Below are 21,571 nucleotides of genomic sequence, written 5' to 3' on the forward strand. Positions count from 1 at the left end.
TGTGGAATAGACCCTGGAGAATTGTGGAGGCACATGTTTGGGACTTGGGTGTTGTGGTGTATTCTCACCTAATAGACTCCTATCAAGGTTCGTACTCTAGGGAGTTCTGTGAGAAATGGTGTCAGAAGTGGGATGGCACCCGCGCGGAACCCTCGGGACAGGTGTCTCCCGCGTGATAGACCCTAGAGATGGGGGTCCAGGGGCACATGTGTCGGACATAGGACACAGAAGCAGCCAATGTCTCGCCTGGCCAGACAGAGTCAGACTGTTGACGAAGACAACGCTGCCAGCAAGATATGAATGGCGAGTGTGAGAAAACAAGCCTGAGATTGTGACACTCGTCCAAGACTGCGCCGGTCAGTATTTGGATGCCGGGTTAGGCCGGGAGCTGAGATGACGCCCCGCTGTGTCTTCTCCTCCTCTGACATTTGTCTGCCTCTCCATCTGTCAGACTCCAGGTTGTTAGGCTCTCCCTCTCCCTCGCTTTCTATTCTCTCCCTGCTCTGCTTGTTGCTATGGCGACAGCCTGTAGTCAGTGTGTGCGTCCGTCTTAGGGTGGGGTCCTTGATGCTAGAGACGACAACGAGGAAGAAGAACAGAGGAGGAGAGCAGAAAGAAAGTCTTGTAGCAATGTAATATGTGAAGATGATGCTTCTAGAGAATAAAAAAGCCTCTTGGTAGTGAATTAGATGGTCAGTGGCCACGCCCTGAATCCTTTCATCAGGGCGTCAATTCATCATCTTTTCTTTGTTAGCTCAAATAATCAATAACAATGTGTGAACGGGATCACTAATGGCTGTACCTAATGTTGTGTCCAGTGTGGATGAAAGGGTGGTAGTAGTTCCCCACTCTGGCTTTCATTCACATCCACAAGGGTTCTTACAGCGCCTCCATTCACCCCCTCCATCTTGTTCACTTTCCGAAGGACACCGGTTGCTCGCAACCCCCCGCACTCCCTTTTCCACCCCTCCTTTTCCTCCCATGCGTAGAAGTCACTTCAGGGCCACGTTTCAGCCAGGGTTTAGGTTGCTAGGAGATGGCCCTCGTTGCCGTGGCACCGGTCGGTAGGTGGACCGCCTGCCTCACGACTGAAAAGAGGATGGGGAGGAAGGAGGCGGGCATCGTTGCTGCCGACGAACGAGTGCAACAAGTGGACTCAGGCAGAAGAATCCGTATGAGGTGGAAATGTTGACACCTGAGGAAGGAAACACATTAAAACTGTACTATAGCCATTTTTTAAAATTTGATTTAAATGTTTCAATGTTATGATAAAGTCACCGGATTATATACATATTAAATATTTTTTAGGTTTTTTTGTTCTCTTAGTTTCTATTTCTACACATCGTTATACTAGAGGTGTCCAAAGTCCGGCACAGGGGCCATTTGTAGCCCGCAGCTTGTTATTCTTTGGTCCGCGGCATATTTTATCTTCATACTCATGACAGCATTCCAATCTTTTCCTCTCTCCCTGCTGCAGGTGGGCGACGCCATGAGGAAGATGCAGGAGCGGAACAACGTCGGCAAGGTGCTCCTCACCACGGAGCCCATGCCTGAGGAGGAGAAGAAGGAGGAGCCGGCGCCGACCAAGAAGGACGACAAGAAGAAGGACGAGAAAAAGAAGGAGGACAAGAAGAAGGACGATGGCAAGAAGGAGGAGAAGAAGGACGACAAGAAGAAGGAGGAGGCCAAGAAGGAGGAGCCCAAAAAGGAGGAGGAGAAGAAGGAGGAGCCCAAGAAGGAGGAGAAGTGAGGAGGAGGAGGAGGAGGAGGAGGAGAAGGAGTTTGCATCCGGGGTCTGGGGGTGGGGGTGGGGGTGGATTGATGATGAGGAGGAGGGTTTGGCAGGATTTACAAAATGATCACACCACACGCACATTTCCACTCTTTAGCCCCGCCTATACGGCAGTGATGAGTCATGCTGGCCCCGCCCACACATCGTCTTCATCCTGTAAAAGAAAAATGTAATGATGAAGTAAGTAGTTTTTCTGTGGTGGGTGGAATCCAGGCCTGGGGGGGGCAGATTTCTGTGACCACCACCTTTGACCCCACCCCCACCCTCCCATCTTTGCTGAATCCTTCTGCTCTGATAGCCACCTGCATCCCGTACGCCCCGCCCTCTCCACCTCCCACACCGTCGGCACCGCCCACAGACAGACAGACAAAAGGCTAACCACACCCACACATGTTGCCCCCCCCGCCAAGCGCCCAGTGCTCGGTTATGTCACCTTGAGATGAGTCAGACAGCCCTGTGATTGGTTGCTGAGACACCCCCCACCCCCCACCCTGGAGATGCTTTCCTGACAACAAAAAAGTATTAGCATCACTCTGCTATCAAGATTAGCCTAATTAGAACGAGCGCCATGATGGAGTTAATAATGGTGTTGCACTTGTCCGCTCATAAAGAGCCTCTCTGTGTTCAAATGGGAGAGAGCCCCCCTCCCCCACACACACCGTGACCAACTGTTGACGAGCTGAAAGAAGCTCTGTGACACCGACACGGCGAGCGGTGACCGCCATGAGCAACACGGCGACCCGCTCGGCCTCCTTCCCGGGGCTCCTTTTCAACCGGGGGCCTGTCCGTCACCCTGACCCCGGGAGAGGAGGATTCAGTCCAAGCTGGCGCCCTTGCTTTGCCTCCCATTTCCCATTCACCTCTTCTTCTTCCTCTCTTGCTCTCACTCTCTCTCGCTCTCTCAGTGGTCGGCATAGCAACAGGCATCAAGGCTTGTCAAGAGATGGCACTGCTTCAGCCTCTTCCAGCTGCCCCCCACCCCCCCCCTCCCGCCGCCCCTTCCCTTCCAGTATTACAACAATGAATTCTAGGTGACGACCCTGAGAAAATGTGCAAATCCCCTTCATTTTAAAGCCACTCTTAATATGGACAATTGACTGCGAGTAGAGTTGTGGTGAAATAACAGTGCACGGCTCCCCCTAGTGGCTGCTAGGTAAATTGCCTCCACGCATCAGAGTGAGCTATGTCACGTATGTATTTTTTTACACGCAGCCAGTCAATTTTAGGCAGGAAAGCAAATTTTTGCCCACCATCGTGTGAAATCAGTCTTGCAAGGCCATTTTGTTAACTTTATATGGGGAATAGTCAATCAATGAATCAAATTTTTAAGTATTGATTTTAATAGGAGCGTTGTTTCTTGAATGTTGTGCGCTCCTGTTTTCATGCCAGCACACACATGCTAATGCTGCTCATCATGTAATTCTTTGGACGGCCAACTAGTTAGTGCGGTGCCTCTGCTGGTTGCAACTAAGTAGTGCGCTTCATTTTAGCACAATCGATTCAACACAGTCGGCATAATTCTTAACGATCCATGAGCCGATGATTATTATCATGCATCTTCCCGTTCCCCATCCTTGTTTTTGTGCCTTTTCCGGTTGAATTGTAGGTTACAGCACCACGTGTTGATTTGGAATGCAGTCAACAGCCCCTAAACTAACTTTAAAATCACTGTCTGTGAGCGGTGTCGCCCCCTGATGGCAACAAGTGGAATTAATGTAAAAAAGTTAGCATGAGTGGCCTCCCTCATGTGTGCTGTGTGTGCCATTGTGTGTGAATTTGTGTGTGTGTGTGTGTCCTCAGGTCGTTTGTCACCTACGACCCCCTACCCTACCCTAAACCCCCCCCTCCCCCAGTGTGATAAGAGGCCTATGCTAGGAGGACAAAGTGGTGTTTTTTATGTTTTTGCACTCTGCTCGCTGATCCTAACGCACTTACCGAGCATGGCGCTCACACTCCAGCCCCTCGCCTCCGTTTGTTAATGTTCAAACTTTTCCCACAAGTGATCGGCTCCAAATAAAATGTGTTTTTGGGGGGATCTGGCGCCCCCCAGCGGGCTGGAGTGCGAGCATCACGCGGGCGTGGGGAGCGCGTCTTATCCGGCTCTTTATCGATGTTCTGTTCTAATCTGCTGGGCTCCCTTTGTGAACCTGTGCACGGTGCTTCTGTTCCCGAGTGCCATGTGACCACTTAATATTTTCTTTTTTATTTGTTTTTTTGGGTTATCTAAGGGTTTAAAGGTCAAGAGTTTATGGGATCCTTTTTTTTTTTTAATGAATTAAGCTGTGTCTTTTGTGTGTCTGAACCACGTGTGCCAAAATTGACATGTATTATTCCTCTTTGTCAATGCTTTGAATATTTACAGTGCATAAAAAATATATATATATGAATCATAATTGTAATTGTGGTTTTGGATGCTTTTTCCGTCCTCCTTGAAGACAAATTCCGAGAGTTACAGTCACACGATATCCCAAATATGTGCTTTTTTTTTTTAATAGGCCCGCACTGTGCCTCCTTCCTTGCACACAGCTTACCTCAGTCCAACCTCCCTCTCTATCTAGATGTATCTATATCCATCTACTGTACATCTATCCGTCCTTTTCACTGTGCTCCCTACCAGCTCTCGTACGTCGGCCATGATGCGTTGAGCATGTGTTTACAACCACGTCACAGTGAGAAGGAGCTGGATGAGGTGTTTAAAAAAAAAAAAAAAAAAAAAAACAGAAAGAAAATTCAAAAACGAGCTGGGATGTGAGTCTGGATCGCGGCGGTGCTCAGCACTTGTACCGCCTTAGACGTCTGATCCCAGTTTCACTGCAAGTGTGTGGCCATTTTGCTCCTATAGCAAAGAAACTTCTGGAATGATGCAGCTCAAGTCTGAGGCCACCATTAGCTTTGTTGTTTTAGCAATTAGCCTGTTTTTGTTGTTTTATTAGAAACCAGTAGAGCCCAGACCTCAAACAACGTTTAAAGTCAGATAGGTACATTCTTCAAAAAACAGTGGTATGTTGCAAAGTTGTAAATAGCAGTCGATGCCGTTCCACTCCAATCCTGTAGGGGGCGGTAACGCGCATTACTAAGCGAAAAAAAACACATGGCCGCCATTAGTATGTTCCGACACGATCATAAGTTGATTTTTTAGAACATGTCAGTGCTAACGTAGGAGTTGAGAATTTTTACTAGTGTCCCATTTCTGATGCCACACCCTTCGGAGGTTATGAAAAACATGTAAATATGGCGGCATGAAAGTCAAAACTGCGAGTGGGGGGGGGGTGTAGACCGCGTCAGATCATCTCTACCGTGCTACGACCAAACCACCCACGTTTTAATTACACTGGTAGTGGCAACCAACAAACAAGGGGAAGTAAAACAGTCGGATGATGAAAGGCTAAAGTGTCAAGTATGGAGAGCAGGAATTAATTAAAACGAGCTGTGGAAAAAGGTCTTTAAAACAACAAAGCCGGTGGTTGACTTCAGACTTTGGCCCAGACTTCATCTACTCAAAGTGGATCCTCTCACCACTTAAAATCTCTGCTACGCCTTCAAACGCTTTCCCAGCCTTTCCAGACACTTATGCAACTTCCAAAGATGCACAGAAAGGAACGTTTCCGAATCAACTTTGTGGTTCTTGGACTGGATTGTCACATCCAAGAGTGTGGGGAGGAAAAACTGCACTGAGACGAGTATTTCCAATCGCATTTGCATTCATTGTCTTTTGGCTTTCTTTGAAAGTGGTTTCTCAGGTCCAACTGGGTTTCTGCTAGATTTACAGCACAATCCGTCGTGTCAGTATCCCGTCACTCATCGCAAATAGTGTTCCAAGAATTCCACATTCCACTCGCAGCTGCCAGCAGGGCTTTTTCCACTTTGAGTCGCCGCGACGCAGCGAGGAAGTGGAAGCTGTCTGATGGTGTTAAGTGCTAGCATGCCTGTGTAGTCGGCCAGTCCAGAAAGTAACTGTGGGTGTATGTACAGTTTAGTTTAGCGCTCATGTCGTGGTTGTGATGTGAGGAAGACCACTAAGCTAAAGTCACTCGTCAAGTTGCCAACCCAAGCCGAGCCACTGCCTCGTGTGACCCCGCCCCCTTTCCTCCGTTGGCCCCGCCTCCAGCATGGGCAGCCACCTAACTCTGGGAATGCTTCGCCTCTCGTAGCCGCGCCACAAGCAACGCTTTCCCCCACCCCCCATTTTAATTTGATTCCCTGAACATTTCCCAGGCCGTTGTCATGTGTGTTGTGTATCTTTGTTTGCTCCCAAAACACAAAAGACTTTTGTTTTTTAAACCCTTTGAATTGATGCTGCTTCTTTCTGTGCTCGACTCTGGGTGGGCCTCGCGTGGCCTCTACAGCTTGTAACGCTTCAGTGTGTAATGTTACCATATGCCTTACATGTTTTCCAGGACTAATAAAAAAAATGCATAACAAAAAAGCATGAAAGTATTTTTTTAATGTACTACATGTGCTCATATTTAATGATCACAAGGCAACAGTGGTGGCACTAATAATACATACGATAATATATCTCCTGTTGATGATGAACAAACCATATTTCCTCAAATGATGTCCTCCTCGCTAATAGATATGCAAGCCCGTTTCCGCCACCAAAAGAAAACAATATTCCAATGGTAAGTCACAATGATGAGATAAAAAGTCAAAATTATGAGGTAAAGACTTTCCTATCTCATAATTAGGACTTTTTGTCTCATAATTTCGGCGTTTTATCTCACAATCGTCACTTTCCTATCTCTTAATTTCGGCTTTTTATCTCATCTGGGGGTTTTTTTCTTTCAGTGGCAGAAAGAGCTTCCACAAATATGTGCCATGTGCAACCGTTTGAATCAATAAACACCATGCCGCAAAGGCTCCGCCCTTGGTCCCGCTTGGTGGATGTAGTTACCTACACGGTGACGTTTCCATTACAGTAGACGTCGTTACCGCAGCACAGCGCGCCCTTGGAGCACACGTGGCATCCGTAAAGCTGACGTTTACTGCGGAATTCAAGAAAAAGTGCTCGTGTATGCTCCTAAAAATGCAGCATTGACCCGAAAATAAACACAGAACATGAACTCAAGTGTAACCTTAATGCGTGATAAGCAAATTATTAATTGTAGAAAAAAGATGTAAAAGTATGTTGTTGTTATTATGCAATATTATTATAAAAATGCATTATTAGATATAAAGGCCTCCCCCTTTACAAATAATACAAGCCAGATACTCTCTGCAGTTGAGTAAATAAGACACTGTATGAAGAAATACAACGCTGGACGCAAACACGTCTCAGAACTCGTCAGCTTGCTCTTCAATCCCCAGTGAGGTCAGGACGTCGGACAAGCGTTTCAAGTACGAAGAGTCCGGGTAGCCGTTGCTGAGGGGCGACAGAAAAAGATTACACGCTTGTGTTGACCTTTAAATGCGCAGTGCCGCGCATCATCCTCACCCTGACCGGCCCCCCTGCAGGCTGGTTTTGTGCGGGATGGCGTCCCAAATGACCTTGGACCCCTTCTCCTCGCTGGTCACAGTGAAGGTGAGGCCCCGCCTGAAGGCGTCCTCCAGCCTGGGTAGCAGCTTCCTGCTCTTCTCGCAGTCGGGGAGGAAGGCCTCGAAGATGTCCCCTTGGAAGGGTTTTCCCGGGGACGGGTGCTCTTTCTGCCGATGGAAAGCGGAGATGGTTAAACAGCTTTGAGGATGATGAACTCGCTGAACTTCTGCAGCAGCCTCACACCTCCTGTACGCCATCAGGAATGAGGTAGGTGATTTTGATGGTGGCGTGCTTGTTGTGACCCGGCAGGCTGAAGTTGAGTTTACAGTGGTTCATCTTCCCCTGGATGCGCGGCGGCGCCGTCTTCGCCCCGCTGTGGCAAACCCTGCAATGGACGTGCACGGCATCCAGGCACTTGGGGCACATGACGGTTCCGCACTCGGTCCTGGTTGTCGAGGTCCCGCTCTCCCCGCACACGCAGATGCCTTCCACGGGCGCGTGACGAGCGGGGTCGGGTTCCTGGAGGTGTTCACTTTGGGAATCATTCAAGTGTCCTTTTGTAGATGTCTTCGGTCCATCCTGATCCGGGTCTGTCCTGGCTGCCATTTGACCACCAGATCCGTTAAGGGGTTCGGTCTCAGGACGGTCCTCCTCATGGTTTGAGACCCTTGCCTTAGTTGAAGTCCCAGTATTTGTCTGCCTCCCATGACCCTGATTTATTTGCCTACAGGCGGAGGTAAAGGAACTAGAGGCGGGGGTAGACGGACTCGCGCCAGCTTTGTCCTCAAGAGTTTGTGTGCTGCCTCCAGAAAAGACCTCCCTGAGCGAGGCGCCCACCTGAGCACACAGCCGCTTTGACCCGAGGAGGTACAAGCTCTTCTTCATCACACGCACGCTAATCTTCCTGAAGTGTTGACGCACCTCCGCGCAGCAGGCCTGCAGCGTCTCGTCTTTGGGGTCGACGATGCCAAGCTCTGACAGGCAGAGCTCGTGCACGCAGAAATCCGTGGCCACGGCATCCACCAGTTCCCGCAAACGGAGCTCACACGCGGCCACAGCGGGTGGCTCGGCTCCACGGATGGAGATGGTGGACTGGACGCTGCCGCTGGAGGCTTCCTCGTTTATCTGGAGGTCCAGTGTCAGCGCTTCCACTTGGGTGCTGTAGGCCTCCTTCATGTGGAGCCACAGGACGGTTGACACCAGCATCTCTGTGTGATAGAGCCCTTGTTGGTCTTTTTGGGGACTCAGGCTACAAGTCCTGGGTCTACATCCTGAGGAATCCTCTTCAGTCTTCTGATCTCCCTGCTGGAGTGCTCCAGAAAAACTTTGTGCTCTCTTCAGTGCAGATCCAGGGCGAGATGGTGTAAGTGGTGTTGCGCTCAAAGAGGGTTTTCTAACAAATGAGTCGGTTTTACTCCTCATTGGTGGATGTCCGCTCGAGTCCCCTGATGCTGCTCCTGACCTATGACCTGCTGGAAGGCCGGTCGTGGACCCTGGTAAACGGACGTCTCCAAGTGGAGTCGGTGCAGAGTCTTTAAGGCGAGCTGCTAAATGATACGATTTGCTGCCTTTCGATCTTCTCTCCTGAGGAGCCTTCCTCTCATCCAGAGGTCCTCTGATGCCAGGAGATGCAAGGTGCACGTCAGTGGCCGGCGGGGGATAAGATGGGAATTTCAGAAGACTGGCGACATCTTCCTGGTTGGCTTGATTCTGCTCCTGAAGAAGGAACTGCTTGGCCTCGGACACATCCCCACGGTCGCCGACCATGAAGACGTTGCAGTCATCGTCACTGAGGAGAAGCTTGGGAAATCTGACACCTAAAATCTCAAACGCCTGCTTCAAGCTTCCCCTGGGGTTCAGGTCAGTCTTGCGTAGCTGAGCTTGGCAGATGTTCCTCTCGCTCTCCTGGTAAAGAGCACCGATGGCCTTCCTCGCATTTTTGATGCGCTCCTGCTTCTCCTCGCCGCCCTCCCCGGTTACTCTCAGAAACAAGGTGGTGAGCCCCTCACTGGTCACATCCACCACCTCAACGCCGTGCTGGCTCTGGATGCACTGGTATTCCTGGCCGCAGCGTTTCCGGAGATACTGGAAGATGTCTGCATCCACCATCAGAGGGAGGTCCTCCCCTGAGGATGGAGGATGAAGATCTCTTCCGTTTCCTCTCTCTTTAGGGTTCTTGATCGGACTTTCCAAGAGTGGCTTGGCGGAGGTTTGACCTGAGCCTTCAGGATGGCCCAGCAGCTGTGCCAAGGCTGACTGCACTTTGGAGTAGGCACCCCGCAGTCTGCCCAACTTCTTGGCAGAGTCGCAGATCATCTCCACGTCGGGGTGGTCCTGCTGAAGACGCATCAACATGCTTCTACCCTCGGGAATCTGGCTGTAATCCACAGTCGCTGTTAAGCTTAAAATGACCTGAGGGGGGACAAAAAATAAATAATATCTTCTTTACTTCTGTAATGTCTATGTCTACTGTAGTTACAGTGGTGTACAACAATACTGCATCATACTGAAAGTTGATGTTTCACTTTCACTTTCCTTTTCTTTGATGCACTGCCATCAGAAGAATCATCTGCCTTGCGCTTCCGAGACGTAATCAAGGGAAAAAAGTTCACTCAAAGGAACAACAGTGACAACGTCCTTCCGCAATGTAACGACGCGCAACTGCATATCCTTCCGCCTACGTGTTCTTCCACCACGCGCACGTAAGTAGTTCTCTTTTTGTTGTTTGTAGCGTATTAATCATTTATGTGTGACATGTTTTTTTGGGGGGCTAAATAAAAATATTTAATTTTAATTAATTAAAATTAAATTAAATTAAAAATAAATAAAAACCAATACAGAACAGAAAAAAATTGATGAATGGTAAAAAAAAAGATTTCAGTATGATGCAATTCAATTCAACAGCACTGCAACAGCAATGATAAATAAAAAATACAAATTATAATAATAATAATATTAATAATAATAGATACAACCCATGGCTTTATTTTTTTGCTAATTAAAATATTTATTTGTAATTATTTAAAGAAATGTGATTATTACAAAAACAATCCAAAACAGGAATAAAATTGATGAATAGTTTAAAAAAAACAACTATCTTAATATGATGCAATTCAACAGCACTTTTTAATAATCAGTTTTGTTTTATTAAATAAAAGAAAATATTTAAATTGACAAAAAAAATTAAGCCGTGGGTTGTATCTGTTATTATTAATAATATTATTATTATTACTTGCATTTTTTTTTATTTACCATTTACAACAGCAATTGTAAATAAAAAAAAAAACCTGATTGGTAATAACTCATGGCTTCATCATTTTATGGGTAGTTCAAAATATTTAATTTCAATTAATTAAAAATATATATTATTAAAAAACAATTAAAAACACAAAAAAACAGATGAGTGGTAAAAACAAGAAGATTTCAGTATAATGCAATTCAATTCAACAGCAATGATCAATAAAAAAAACACAAATGATAATAATCATATTATTAATAATAATAATAATAATAATAATAGATACAACCCGCAGCTTTTAAAGCCACCTTGTCAGGATCCAGGGTGGGACGATGCTCGCTGACAGAGAGCTTGTACTCCTTCCTGTCCACTTTCAGAGTGTGTTGGCCGTGTTGAATGACTCTCTGTGCCACTGGGAGACAATCAGTGACAGGTGACTTAAGTGCTTTCACAGTCGACCACTCCACACAAACACACGCACACACGCACACACACATACACCACCATTTCCACCTCAGTGTAAACTATGATGCATTACAGAATAGCTTCCTGCTGCTGTGCAAACATGTGATTTATACCGGAGGGTCTGCACTCGACTGAGGGCCATTCTACTGACCTCCGCTGTCTTCAAAGTGGACCAGGGCACAGTCGGGCTTCTTCTTGTTAATGGTGACAGACTCTATTTCCCCTCCTCCATTGCTGGACCGCAGGAAGTGGACAGATAGTTTATCGATCAACCGCTCTTCATCAATGTCTGTGGGCAGACCGCTCACCCTCACTATCCTGCTCGCTTGTGCCATCTGCTGGGAGGCAACACAAACACTCACAATAATGGAAGTAACATTTTCTGCTTTAACAGAACTAAAACAAAGTCATCTTGTATTGCTCACTGGTGCAGGCGTACTTAATGTTGTGGCCAACCTGACTGTCCTGATGGCGACTCATTAAAAAAGAATTTGCTGTGTGATACACGACGAAGACCCGTCTCATTCTTTAAGTATAAATAAATATTCTCGTCTTAGTCGTCCAACTCTGCGCAAAACGTGTGTGTTTACACGCTGTCAAATTCAGGAAGTGAGACGAGACACGAGAGTCTCACCCCAAAAGGAAATTTTTGGTCGTCTATTTGTACAAAACATTAGGATTAATATCTATTACCTTACATCGGCTCCGCGGTGATTTATTTGTACCCTTTTCAAAGAGAGACTAAATCTCCAGAGTCATTCGCAGCAAAAGCGAAACTGTGATGTAGCTTTTTTTAGTCGCCAGGGGGCAACCGAGTGCACCAAATGTCTTAACACGGACTGTTGCAATGAAGCGAAAGAGTAAACCTGTCCAATATATTGAAGTTTTGTGATTGTAATAAATGACACAAAGATGAAAAAACTGATATACAACATAATTAGTGATTGAAGCTCTTTAAATGTTTACAATTCAACAAAACGTAATTCCTGAAGTGAAGAAACACTTCTTTAAAAAGTGTACACCCTTTATGTTCCGAATTAAATAAGTATAACTCCTGTTAACTACCAATTTAGACCAACTAAGTGATAATAATTATGTTGCCTATTTTAAACATATTGTTGTCATTGTACACCAAGTACAGTAAGAAGGTGTAGTAAGCTCTAAGAAGAATAGATGGGACAAAATATACCCCGTAAATACAAATTTACAATAACCTTGCTTCTGTATTATTACTGTCTCAAGATTTACTCACTAGCAAAAGCAAATCGGTTTATATCCTCCGCGAGAAGACTTTTTAAACACCAAAATAAAGTACCGGAAGGGGTCAGTAGTAAACAAAAAGTCCCAATACCGTAGAAGAAGACGTGTAACCAATCAGATGCGACGTTAGTCCACCCTTGCTCATGCGCAGTGCTGCAGCTAAGTTTTTGTGCTGCACGTTTCGTCCGGTGGAGGTCATAGACGTCTGAGTAAAACGCAGGTAAGTTGTGACACATGTCGCTTAAAGAAGGCAGAAAATGTTGGAAATCTCTCCCACAAAATGGTCTTCTTACAGTTGAGCTATTTTAAATGTGTTGCTCATCTTTAAAGTTGCGTCTTGTGTGTTATGTAGGCATTGGAAGCCTATTAGCCTAAGATAAGCGATCTCTTTCATCATGTATGCTTTTTGCGGAATTATTTAGCAAATGTTAATTTCTGTAATGTTTTTCCGAGTTGAAGTGGTGCATAGTGTTAGGCGTTTTTTCTGCACTCAAACTCACTGCGAATGTCCTTTTGCCTAAACTAGCTAGCTAAGGAGGAGGAGCAGGCTAAGTCGACACTCCCATGTGTCCATGACTTGACTTAAATTGAAACCCAAGCTAAACCCTTACCTTCTTATTCTTTTACAGTCAATTAGATTCCCACAATGGCTAAACTGTTTGAGTCCATTGGGAAGCTGGGGCTGGCCCTGGCCATTGGTGGAGGTGTGGTGAACTCTGCCCTTTTTAATGGTGAGTGACACAGACATCAGTGCTTTCCCACACATTTATGTATTTAACTGTATGGTATATCTGATATTATTGTGTACATTTAAGTCTACATCATTTTTTAACTCTGCACGCAATTACATGGAAACAACATGAATGTGTTTTTAATCGCCATGTGTGTTAATAAAATAAAATAAAACCAACACCCACCCCACAAGCCAATAACTTCATGTTGTGTTATTAAATAAGATGAAAAAAACACGAAGTAATATTGCACGTTTCTTACAACGCAAACCAAAAAGCTCAGTTTTACCTGTCCATACCTGGCCAATTATGCAAATTAGATGATGACGTCCTCTGATCCATGCTGAAGTTCGGCACGCTTCTCCTCCTTTGGCACATGTGGAATGGGTGGGCCAGGGGGCGGCATGATTTCATGCAGGAGCGCAACGGAGCCAAGTTGTAGAATTGTTTCAGACGTGTTTTGTCGGACAATCCACACACCGTCCAAATGAGGCGTGTCTTTATGTATATAGTATGTGTGAACAAGGGATGCACCGATCCACATTTTTCCCCCCATTCGATCCGATCTCGATACCTGAATTTAATTTAGGATATCTGCCGATACCCGTACAATTCTGATACCAGACCTCTGATTGCTTCTTGATTGCAGTCGACGCAGGACACCAGGCAGTCATATTTGACAGATTCAGAGGAGTCCAGGATGCGGTCATCGGTGAGGGCACGCACTTCCTCATCCCGTGGGTGCAGAAGCCCATCGTTTTCGATTGCCGTTCCCGTCCGCGGAACGTGCCCGTAATCACAGGAAGCAAAGGTACAGTAGCTGTGGATGTTACGTGGCAGTGTGCTCAACCTGTACGCTTAAAACACTTCACTCTGCAGATCTACAGAACGTAAATATTACACTGCGTATCCTCTTCCGGCCGGTGAGCAGCCAGCTCCCACGGATCTTCACAAGCATCGGCGAGGATTATGACGAAAGGGTGCTGCCGTCCATCACTACAGAGGTCCTCAAGGCTGTCGTGGTGCGTAGGAAGCAGGAGACACTCATTTATTATTTATTGCTGGTTTGGTTTTCATTTGCGTGTGTAAAATCTGGCGATCCGTTAGGCTCGTTTTGACGCCGGCGAGCTCATCACCCAGAGAGAGCTGGTGTCTCGGCAGGTCAGCGAGGACCTCACGGAGAGAGCCTCCACCTTCGGCCTCATCCTTGATGACGTCTCGCTGGTAGGAAGAACAGCTGATGCATCCATGGTACACTGTATAGACACAAGTATTGGGACACCCCTGCTTGACTGTAACAAGTATGCATCAGTGACTTTGGACCATAAATGGAGCAAAACTCGCACACATGCTCCGAAATCTCATAGGAAATCTTCCCAGATGAGTAGTACCAGTACAGATTTACTTCACTTCCTGGAGATGGAATGTGTCCAAGTGCTTGTGTCTATATTTTGTACATGTGGCTGTTTGCGTACTCAATAAATTTGTGCTCTTTCAGACACACTTGACATTCGGCAAAGAATTCACAGAGGCTGTTGAGATGAAGCAGGTGGCCCAGCAGGAAGCCGAGAGAGCCAGATTTGTTGTAGAGAAGGTAACTCCTTTTACTGTTTCATCCCTTAGACCTGGGACCAACATTTTCCACTGGTCATTAAGTTGTGACCCACTTTTATCAAAGTCATTTTACATTTTTATTTATTTGTGTTATTTTGTACAGTTTTATTTAAGTCCTTTTTAATTAGGATTTTTTAAAATGGATTTTTAAACCGCTGCTTCTCCGCATTGAGAGGAGCCAGATGAGGTGGCTCGGGCATCTGGTCAGGATGCCTCCCGGACGCCTCCCTGGGGTTCAGGGCACGTCCGACTGGTAGAAGGCCTCGGGGAAGACCCAGGACACGTTGGAGAGACTGTCTCTCTCAACTGGCCTGGGAACGCCTCGGGATCCGCCGGGAGGAACTGGACAAAGTGGCCAGGGAGAGGGAAGTCTGAGCTTCCCTGCTTCGGCTGCTGCCCCCGCAACCCGACCCTTGGATAAGCGGTAGAAGATGGATGGATAAATTCATTTTTAATTTTTTTTTTAACACTTTTATTTAAGTCCTTGTTATTTTTATTTGTATTCATTACTTCATTTATTTTATTTATATTTTTTTATACTTTTATTTAAGTCAAACCACTGCACTGTTTGGCCAGGCTCATAAACACAGATCGATATAAAGCCTGGTCCACTGGCTCTAGGGACATGTATTACTGTTAGAATGAAGTCACTTTTACATAAAAGGGACTTCATTACATCCACTGTTGCCCTTTTTAGGCAGAACAACAGAAGCAGGCCGCCATCATTTCAGCCGAGGGAGATTCCCAGGCTGCCTTGCTCATCGCCAACTCCCTCATGGAGGCGGGCGATGGTCTGGTGGAGCTGCGTAAGCTGGAGGCGGCCGAGGACATCGCTTTCCAGCTTTCCCGCTCCCGAAACATCACATACTTGCCGTCGGGGCAGGGGACGTTGCTCCAGCTGCCCCAGTGAGGACACTGCCGCTGACTGCTCTCGGTTGCTCGGAAGGCATCCGTTAGAAAAATATGTTCGACCAATGTGTGAGGAAGAAGTTTGTTTTGTTGGTAATGCAGTTTAATCTCTCAAGCTAACCAGTTGATGCTGCATTCAGCACTTGTGAAAATAAAATGTTTGCATTGAGATAAAAACTAGAGATTCCTTCTACAAGCCTATTAAATTCCATTGTTCCCAATGGGTTTGGATGTCATTCATTTAGCTGTTGAGGGTTGCCGTATCTGGATGTGAAGATTTTACACGCATTAACGTTACAAGCGCACAACACAAGGGCAGGAAGACAATGAGCAGCATTTAGAGCTGCTCGTGTGGCTTGATTTTGCTTTTCCTCAATCAAATTGTCTTTCTACCTCTTGTCAGCTGAGTGCGTTTGAGGTATATTTATCGCCACAAGAGGGAGCTCGAGTGTACAGCACTTGAAGGACTACTGTAGTTGCTCAGTTGAAGTGTTACATTTTTTGGATATGTGCATTTTCAAGCATAAAAGTAGCTAAATGAGCTGAAATAGAAATATATGCAGTTAAAGATGCCGTGAGTGGTATGTAGTATTCTATACTGGTCACTAGGGGGCAGTCATGTACTGTAACTTTGGGTGAAACACAAGCACCGGACTTGATCGGGGGAACGACGTGCTTTTATTGCAGGTTTGAATTATGTCAAAACCGCCACTCAGTTACTCTTGGGAGTACATTTATAGCACAAGTCTTATTTGTGTCTTAAATGGCTTATTATGGCTACGATATTGGGCAATACGAGTATAAAGCTGACTCTTGGGGTGTTGGTTCATGTCTAGAGGGCTCTCATCATGTCAAAAAACGTATTTAGAAGGTCATAAACAGGTTTTCTATGAAAATATTCCATTTATAATAAGGAATCCTACCTTCCTAGAGGTGAGACCAGAAGTATCAGGTTAGAGGCAGCAGAAGGAGAGGTGAGATGATGGCGATCAGGAGGGCTGGAGGAGGATTGCAAGTAATGTGAGGGGTGGTGAACAAGTAAAAGAACGTATTAAGTTCAGTGGCTTTCTTAGGCTGTTCACTTCTAAGTAGAAATGACATTGTTTACCTCCTGGAGACGGAAATTGTCCCAGTACTTGTGTCCATATTTTGTACACGTGTACACTGGTTGTTTGCTTACTAAATTTGTGTCCTCTTTCAGACAAGATTCAACTCGCCAACTCTCTCAATGAGATAGATAGATAGATAGATAGATAGATAGATACAGTAGATAACAGTAGAAAGATAAAGCTCAGGCGATGGTTCACTTCAAAGAGCCGACTTTGTTAGTGTGTGTGAAGTGATAGTTAACTTCTTCTCCATACTTTCATTTGCTGACCAATCACGTGCGCCTTGAACAGGCAAAAAGACGCAAAAACAAAGCTGAGGCGTTGGTTTCACTTCAAAGAGCCAAGTATAAAAAGAGCCGCACATCGTGTTGACTGGGGAACACAGACTGGTAATTCAAAATGGACTTATTTGAAAATATGCCGTTAATTGTTAAACACCAGATGACAGCACTAACATTTATCAGGTGATGATGACAGGCTGTCTTGGGGTGCATGGCTGGTCTGCGGCCTGTGGTGATTTGGGGGTGGTGGTATAATAATTACCGTTGAATGCTTGTCAACATTCACACAATGAAATATATAATATGCTGTGTATATATATTTTCCAGTTTTTCTTCCTGGTTCTTTGGACCGCATTATTATCAGGCAAGTAGTCAATGATCACAGAATTTAGAAGGTTTTCAAATGGTATTAAAATTGAGAGCAGTATATTGCGTTACACATGAGAAGCAAAATGCTTTACTTTTGTGACCCCACCAGCTAGCTGGAACTACTATGTTCAACACCAAAAACGTACCAGAATTCTGCCCACGGGACAAAATATAAGTCATTGTTGATACACTGCACACAACTTTATTTCAAAAAATCCGAACCAGCCCTTTAACCTGGTGTGAGTGAGGACGATGCATCTATTGTGTGTATCTAAATGTTGCACAACTGTAATTGTGCTAGGTGTGTGTGTGTGTGTGTGTGTGTGTGTGTATCATAATGGCTATGAGAAGCTATGGCCAGGGTTGTCCAAATTTTTCCACCAAGAGTCAAAATGCAAGGATGCAAGTCGCCACTTTGATTTGAAAGAGAAACCCGCATCGCAGCTTTGGAATTATGTATCAACTTTGATCTTTGCTCCTTTTTTTTCAGTTTTCAGCGTTTGTTCAGTAAATGTTTGTCTCATCATGCTTTTATTCCCACAATATTATGACTTTGTTCCCATAATATTTGTTCTCATACTGACTTTTTCCGTGACGTAATTTTCCAAAAATTTAAACTTAATTTTTTTTGTATGTTTCTCATAATATTATTAGAGATTTTCTTTCATCTTTCATAAAATGATGTTTTTTTTCTTATAACAAGTTTATTTTTGTAAAATGGTGTCTTTTTTCCTTGTTAGAATACGACTTTTTTTTTTTCCATTTTGACTTTACTTTTGTAACATTGCAGCTTTTTTCCATTTCTATTTTTCATTTTAAAACTATTTTAACTTTCTTCTAGTACGATACATTCTCTTCTCGTAATTATGACTTTATTCAAATAATATTTTGGCTTTATTCTTGTTTACTTGTCCCTTTTTGTTTATTTTTCATATACAACTTTTTTTTTTAAAGTAACTTTATATTATTTCAACTTGCATGCTACTAAACTGACGTGATTTTTCTCTCATAATACTACTTTTTTCTGTTCATATTTTGACCTTTTATTCCTGTAGAATTACTGTTGATTTTTCCATTTTTGCTGTTTTTTTAACTTTAATTAACTAATATTAAATTAAAATGAAATTATATTATTATAATGTGGCCCCAGGCACAAAATTCAAAAATTCAAGAAAAAACAGCCGCTGGCAGGAAAAGGCCGCACTTTGGACAGCCCTGTGTTAGACGGACAGTGCACTGAACAATTAAACTGAACCTAAACGTGTAATCACAATAATATTTGTAGATGTATATATATTTATATATATATAATAATATCTAACAAATTAAATCCTGCGGCACTTGCGCTCCAATTTTGTGTCTTAAAATGTAGAAATTAGTTAAAAATCTATTAATTATGCTGTTTCATGGTTAAATACGGCCTATTAATTAAAAATGGTTATAATTAAGCAAATATTTTGCGTAAATTAAGCATTTGCAATAATGAAAATGGCTAAATGAACAAAAATACAAATCTAAGGCATTCAGAAAACGTGATGTGTGTAGTATTCTACACTGGTCACTAGGTGTCAGTAATGTTACTGTAATGTTTGGTCAGACACACAAGACAACAGACTTTTAGTGCGTGAATTATCTCACAACAGGCACAATAATCTGTACTAAAAATCTCCTACTCAAAACACAGGCTACTGTGGCGGTTGTAAACCGACGCCATCAGAATGTTTTTGTCGTGAGAGCATAGAAAACCTGTTCACAACCTTCTAAATACGGTTTTTAACTTGATCAGAGCCGTCTAGACATGAAATAACACACCGATAGTCACTTTTACACACATATTACCCAATAAAGTAGACAAAAATAGAAAAAAGACAGAAATTACACATATTATAAACTCACACGTTAGCATTGGGAGAGTCATTACCTTTATTCATCCAGGTAAGGCACTTGAGAATAGATTGTCATTTGAAATGCCGTACTTCCTGCGGTGGCTATTGTCTCACCAATGTAGCATTACTGACACCTAGCGACCAGTGGAGGATACTGTACATTAATCGCCAATACCAGCCTGAATTTTACTCCGTAAATCACTGGTTTTGCACATCACTAAGTCAATAAGGAGAAGCTAAGTCAACAATTCATGTGGCCTTGACTTGACGCAATATAAACCCCAACTAACCTTTTTCTTTTGCATTCAGTTACAGTTTACCAATGGATTGACAGTCCTAGTTTTTCATGTGGTTTGATTGTCAGTGTTTGATTTTGCACCTTTCCTCTCTGATGCCCCGACGCTATACAAAGTGCTGTAGACGGGTGTTGTCGTACCGTAGTTAAGGATGTGATGGTTGATGCCGTAAGCAAAGGTACAGTACAAGACTGGCTCCATCTTTAAATGTCACTGGATTGCTGGAGCATCGTGCTTGACCGGTAGGCTTAATTCACTTCACTCCGCAGATCTGCAGAAAGTGAAGATCAGCCTATGTGTCGTCTTCCGAGCGGACCGTAGCAAGCTGCGGCACATGATCACCAACTTCAGTCAGGACTATGTAAAACAGATGCTGCCGGCCATCGTCAAAAAGGGCGTCATGGATGTGGTGGTGCGTATCAACTCCAGGACACGATCATTATTAATTATGGTTAGGTTGGTTTTATGATGCCAAATTTGATGATCTGTAGGGTCAATATGAGGCCGCTCATCTCATGACATGGAGAAGGTGATGATGGCCAAGGCCAGTGAGGACATCAAGGAGAAAGCCGCCACCTTCAACATCATATTGGATGGGACGCACCTCAAAAAAGCACCGTCCCCCTGCTGGTTAGTCTCGTAGCCCTATGGCTCCCCATCCTGACAAATTGGGACCTGTTGGTCAAGTAGCCGAGCCAGTGCACAAGATGGGAATCCACAGCCATACTGTTCAGTTTCTGAAGGAATAGATGAGGATGCACAGTTTTAAAGGTGCTTGAAAAGTCAAAAAATAGCATCCTCACTCACAGTGCAGCCCCCATATCCAGGATCCATAGAAGAGAGTGAAGGTCTAGCCTTTCAACTGCACTCCAGTCTGTTGTGGGACCACTTCCACCTCACTCTGAAGCGGCGAGTAATAGGAGTTTGTCCAAGGCGCTGCTACATCAGGGGTGTCCCTGGCTGGGGGCCATTTGCGGACCGCAACTGTGTTTTCATTCACATTCTAAAAATATAGTGTCACAAAAAAAACAAAGAACCCAACAACAGCAAAAAAATAAAATAAATAATGCTAATAAATAAAATAAAAAAATAATTTGACAAGAATAAAGTCAAAATAAGAGAAAAAAGTTGCAATTTTACGAGAATAACACTAATATTAGAAGGACAAATATCATTTTTGTAGCATAGTGTCGAAATGTCAAAGAAAAGTTTTGGGTTTTTTTAAGTTGTAATATTATGAGAAACAAAACAACAAAAAGTTGTCATTTTTCGAAAATTAGGTTGGTGAAAAAGTGATATTGTGGAAAATAAAGTCAAAATATTGGAATAAAGTCATAATATCACTAGAAGAAAACTTACAAAGATTATTTATGAAGAAAGTTGAAATATTTAGGGAAAAAAAATCCGAATTTCATAGCAATAATAAGCTTTTTCACCTATGTCACAAAGCTGAGATACAGTTTTTTCTTGAAATATATATATATACATATATATATATATATATATATATATACACTAACTTCTGAGTTACAAAATATCCAAGTGGCTCGTGTGTCCCTTGCTGGACACCCCTGGGGTAGCTATTATGCTGTAAAAGAAACCTTTTTTACATTATTATGTATTTACAAACTATTACAAAGTTAGGGTGAATGACGTGTCTGCAGGGCAAAACAGCCCATGTTAGAGAAGAAAATACGATAAATGACAAAATAAGCGAATGGTTGAAGGCAAACAAGTGATGTTCACTCGAAGGTCACATAAGTTAGAACATTATTAAAAAGCCTGTTTTGCATAAAGGGACTTTGGCTTCATAACAACATCGAGTATTTACCCTTTTTTAGACTGAACTGCACACCTGACACGCTGGAGGTGGAGAAACTCGAGAGGCCATCCATACCGCTCCTGGTCCCCGCTGGCCTGCACTCACACTGAGCATTCGTGCCGTGGCCCCATTGGCGTGTCCCATCACTTCACTTGTGTTTCAATAAACATTTCCATCCATTTTCTATGCTGCTTATCCTCACGTGCTTGTTTTTGGAATGTGGGAGGAAACGGGAGTACCCGGAGAAAACCCACTCACGCATGGGGAGAACCTGCAAACTGTGCCCAACGGAGATTTGAACCCAGATCGTCCCGATCTCCTGA

At 44.2% G+C, this 21,571-nt stretch overlaps 3 protein-coding genes across 7 annotated transcripts in view; 2 read left to right on the forward strand and 1 right to left on the reverse strand.

Moving 5' to 3' along the window:
- The window catches only part of vat1 (vesicle amine transport 1), a 31,284-nt gene extending 27,099 nt beyond the window's left edge, over positions 1-4,185 (forward strand). Inside the window, exon 6 of the mRNA XM_054758734.1 lies at positions 1,478-4,185. Coding sequence (XP_054614709.1) covers positions 1,478-1,750 — 273 coding nt within the window. The 3' untranslated portion in view covers positions 1,751-4,185. The remainder of the gene's footprint in view (positions 1-1,477) is intronic.
- Positions 4,186-5,801: 1,616 nt separating this feature from the next.
- On the reverse strand, positions 5,802-11,787 carry si:busm1-163l24.3 (uncharacterized). 5 transcript variants are annotated; one of them, XM_054758727.1, is made up of 6 exons: positions 11,665-11,787; positions 11,123-11,306; positions 10,815-10,918; positions 7,512-9,680; positions 7,227-7,435; positions 5,802-7,154 (listed from the first exon to the last, which is right to left on the reverse strand). In XM_054758727.1, exons 2-6 carry the CDS (start codon positions 11,304-11,306, stop codon positions 7,067-7,069), a joined length of 2,754 nt encoding a protein of 917 aa, XP_054614702.1. In that variant the 5' UTR covers positions 11,665-11,787; the 3' UTR covers positions 5,802-7,066. The 5 variants fall into 5 exon arrangements, with proteins under 5 accessions (XP_054614702.1, XP_054614704.1, XP_054614705.1 ...); XM_054758729.1 differs by having other exon boundaries at positions 11,123-11,309; positions 11,665-11,753; XM_054758730.1 differs by lacking the exon at positions 11,665-11,787 and adding an exon at positions 11,411-11,653.
- A 580-nt stretch (positions 11,788-12,367) lies between these two features.
- Positions 12,368-15,706, forward strand: phb (prohibitin). Its single transcript, XM_054758735.1, has 7 exons — positions 12,368-12,451; positions 12,861-12,962; positions 13,612-13,773; positions 13,842-13,984; positions 14,070-14,186; positions 14,461-14,556; positions 15,274-15,706. The coding sequence occupies exons 2-7, from the start codon at positions 12,878-12,880 to the stop codon at positions 15,484-15,486; spliced, it is 816 nt and encodes a 271-aa protein (XP_054614710.1). The 5' UTR covers positions 12,368-12,451; positions 12,861-12,877; the 3' UTR covers positions 15,487-15,706.
- Positions 15,707-21,571: the final 5,865 nt, after the last annotated feature.

The sequence above is a fragment of the Dunckerocampus dactyliophorus genome, chromosome 18 (assembly GCF_027744805.1).
Source record: "Dunckerocampus dactyliophorus isolate RoL2022-P2 chromosome 18, RoL_Ddac_1.1, whole genome shotgun sequence".
NCBI classification, from domain to species: domain Eukaryota; kingdom Metazoa; phylum Chordata; class Actinopteri; order Syngnathiformes; family Syngnathidae; genus Dunckerocampus; species Dunckerocampus dactyliophorus.

Bases quoted from the DNA above. Each gene is read 5' to 3' on its own strand.
- si:busm1-163l24.3 (XM_054758727.1), bottom strand. From the start codon at position 11,306: ATGGCACAAGCGAGCAGGATAGTGAGGGTGAGCGGTCTGCCCACAGAC. The intron at 10,919-11,122 runs GTCAGTAGAATG...ATTGTCTCCCAG, and splicing joins CCACTTTGAAGACAGCGGAG to TGGCACAGAGAGTCATTCAA. The intron at 9,681-10,814 runs GTGGCTTTAAAA...GTCCCCCCTCAG, and splicing joins CCACCCTGGATCCTGACAAG to GTCATTTTAAGCTTAACAGC.
- phb (XM_054758735.1), top strand. From the start codon at position 12,878: ATGGCTAAACTGTTTGAGTCCATTGGGAAGCTGGGGCTGGCCCTGGCC. The intron at 12,963-13,611 runs GTGAGTGACACA...TCTTGATTGCAG, and splicing joins GAACTCTGCCCTTTTTAATG to TCGACGCAGGACACCAGGCA. The intron at 14,187-14,460 runs GTAGGAAGAACA...GTGCTCTTTCAG, and splicing joins TCCTTGATGACGTCTCGCTG to ACACACTTGACATTCGGCAA.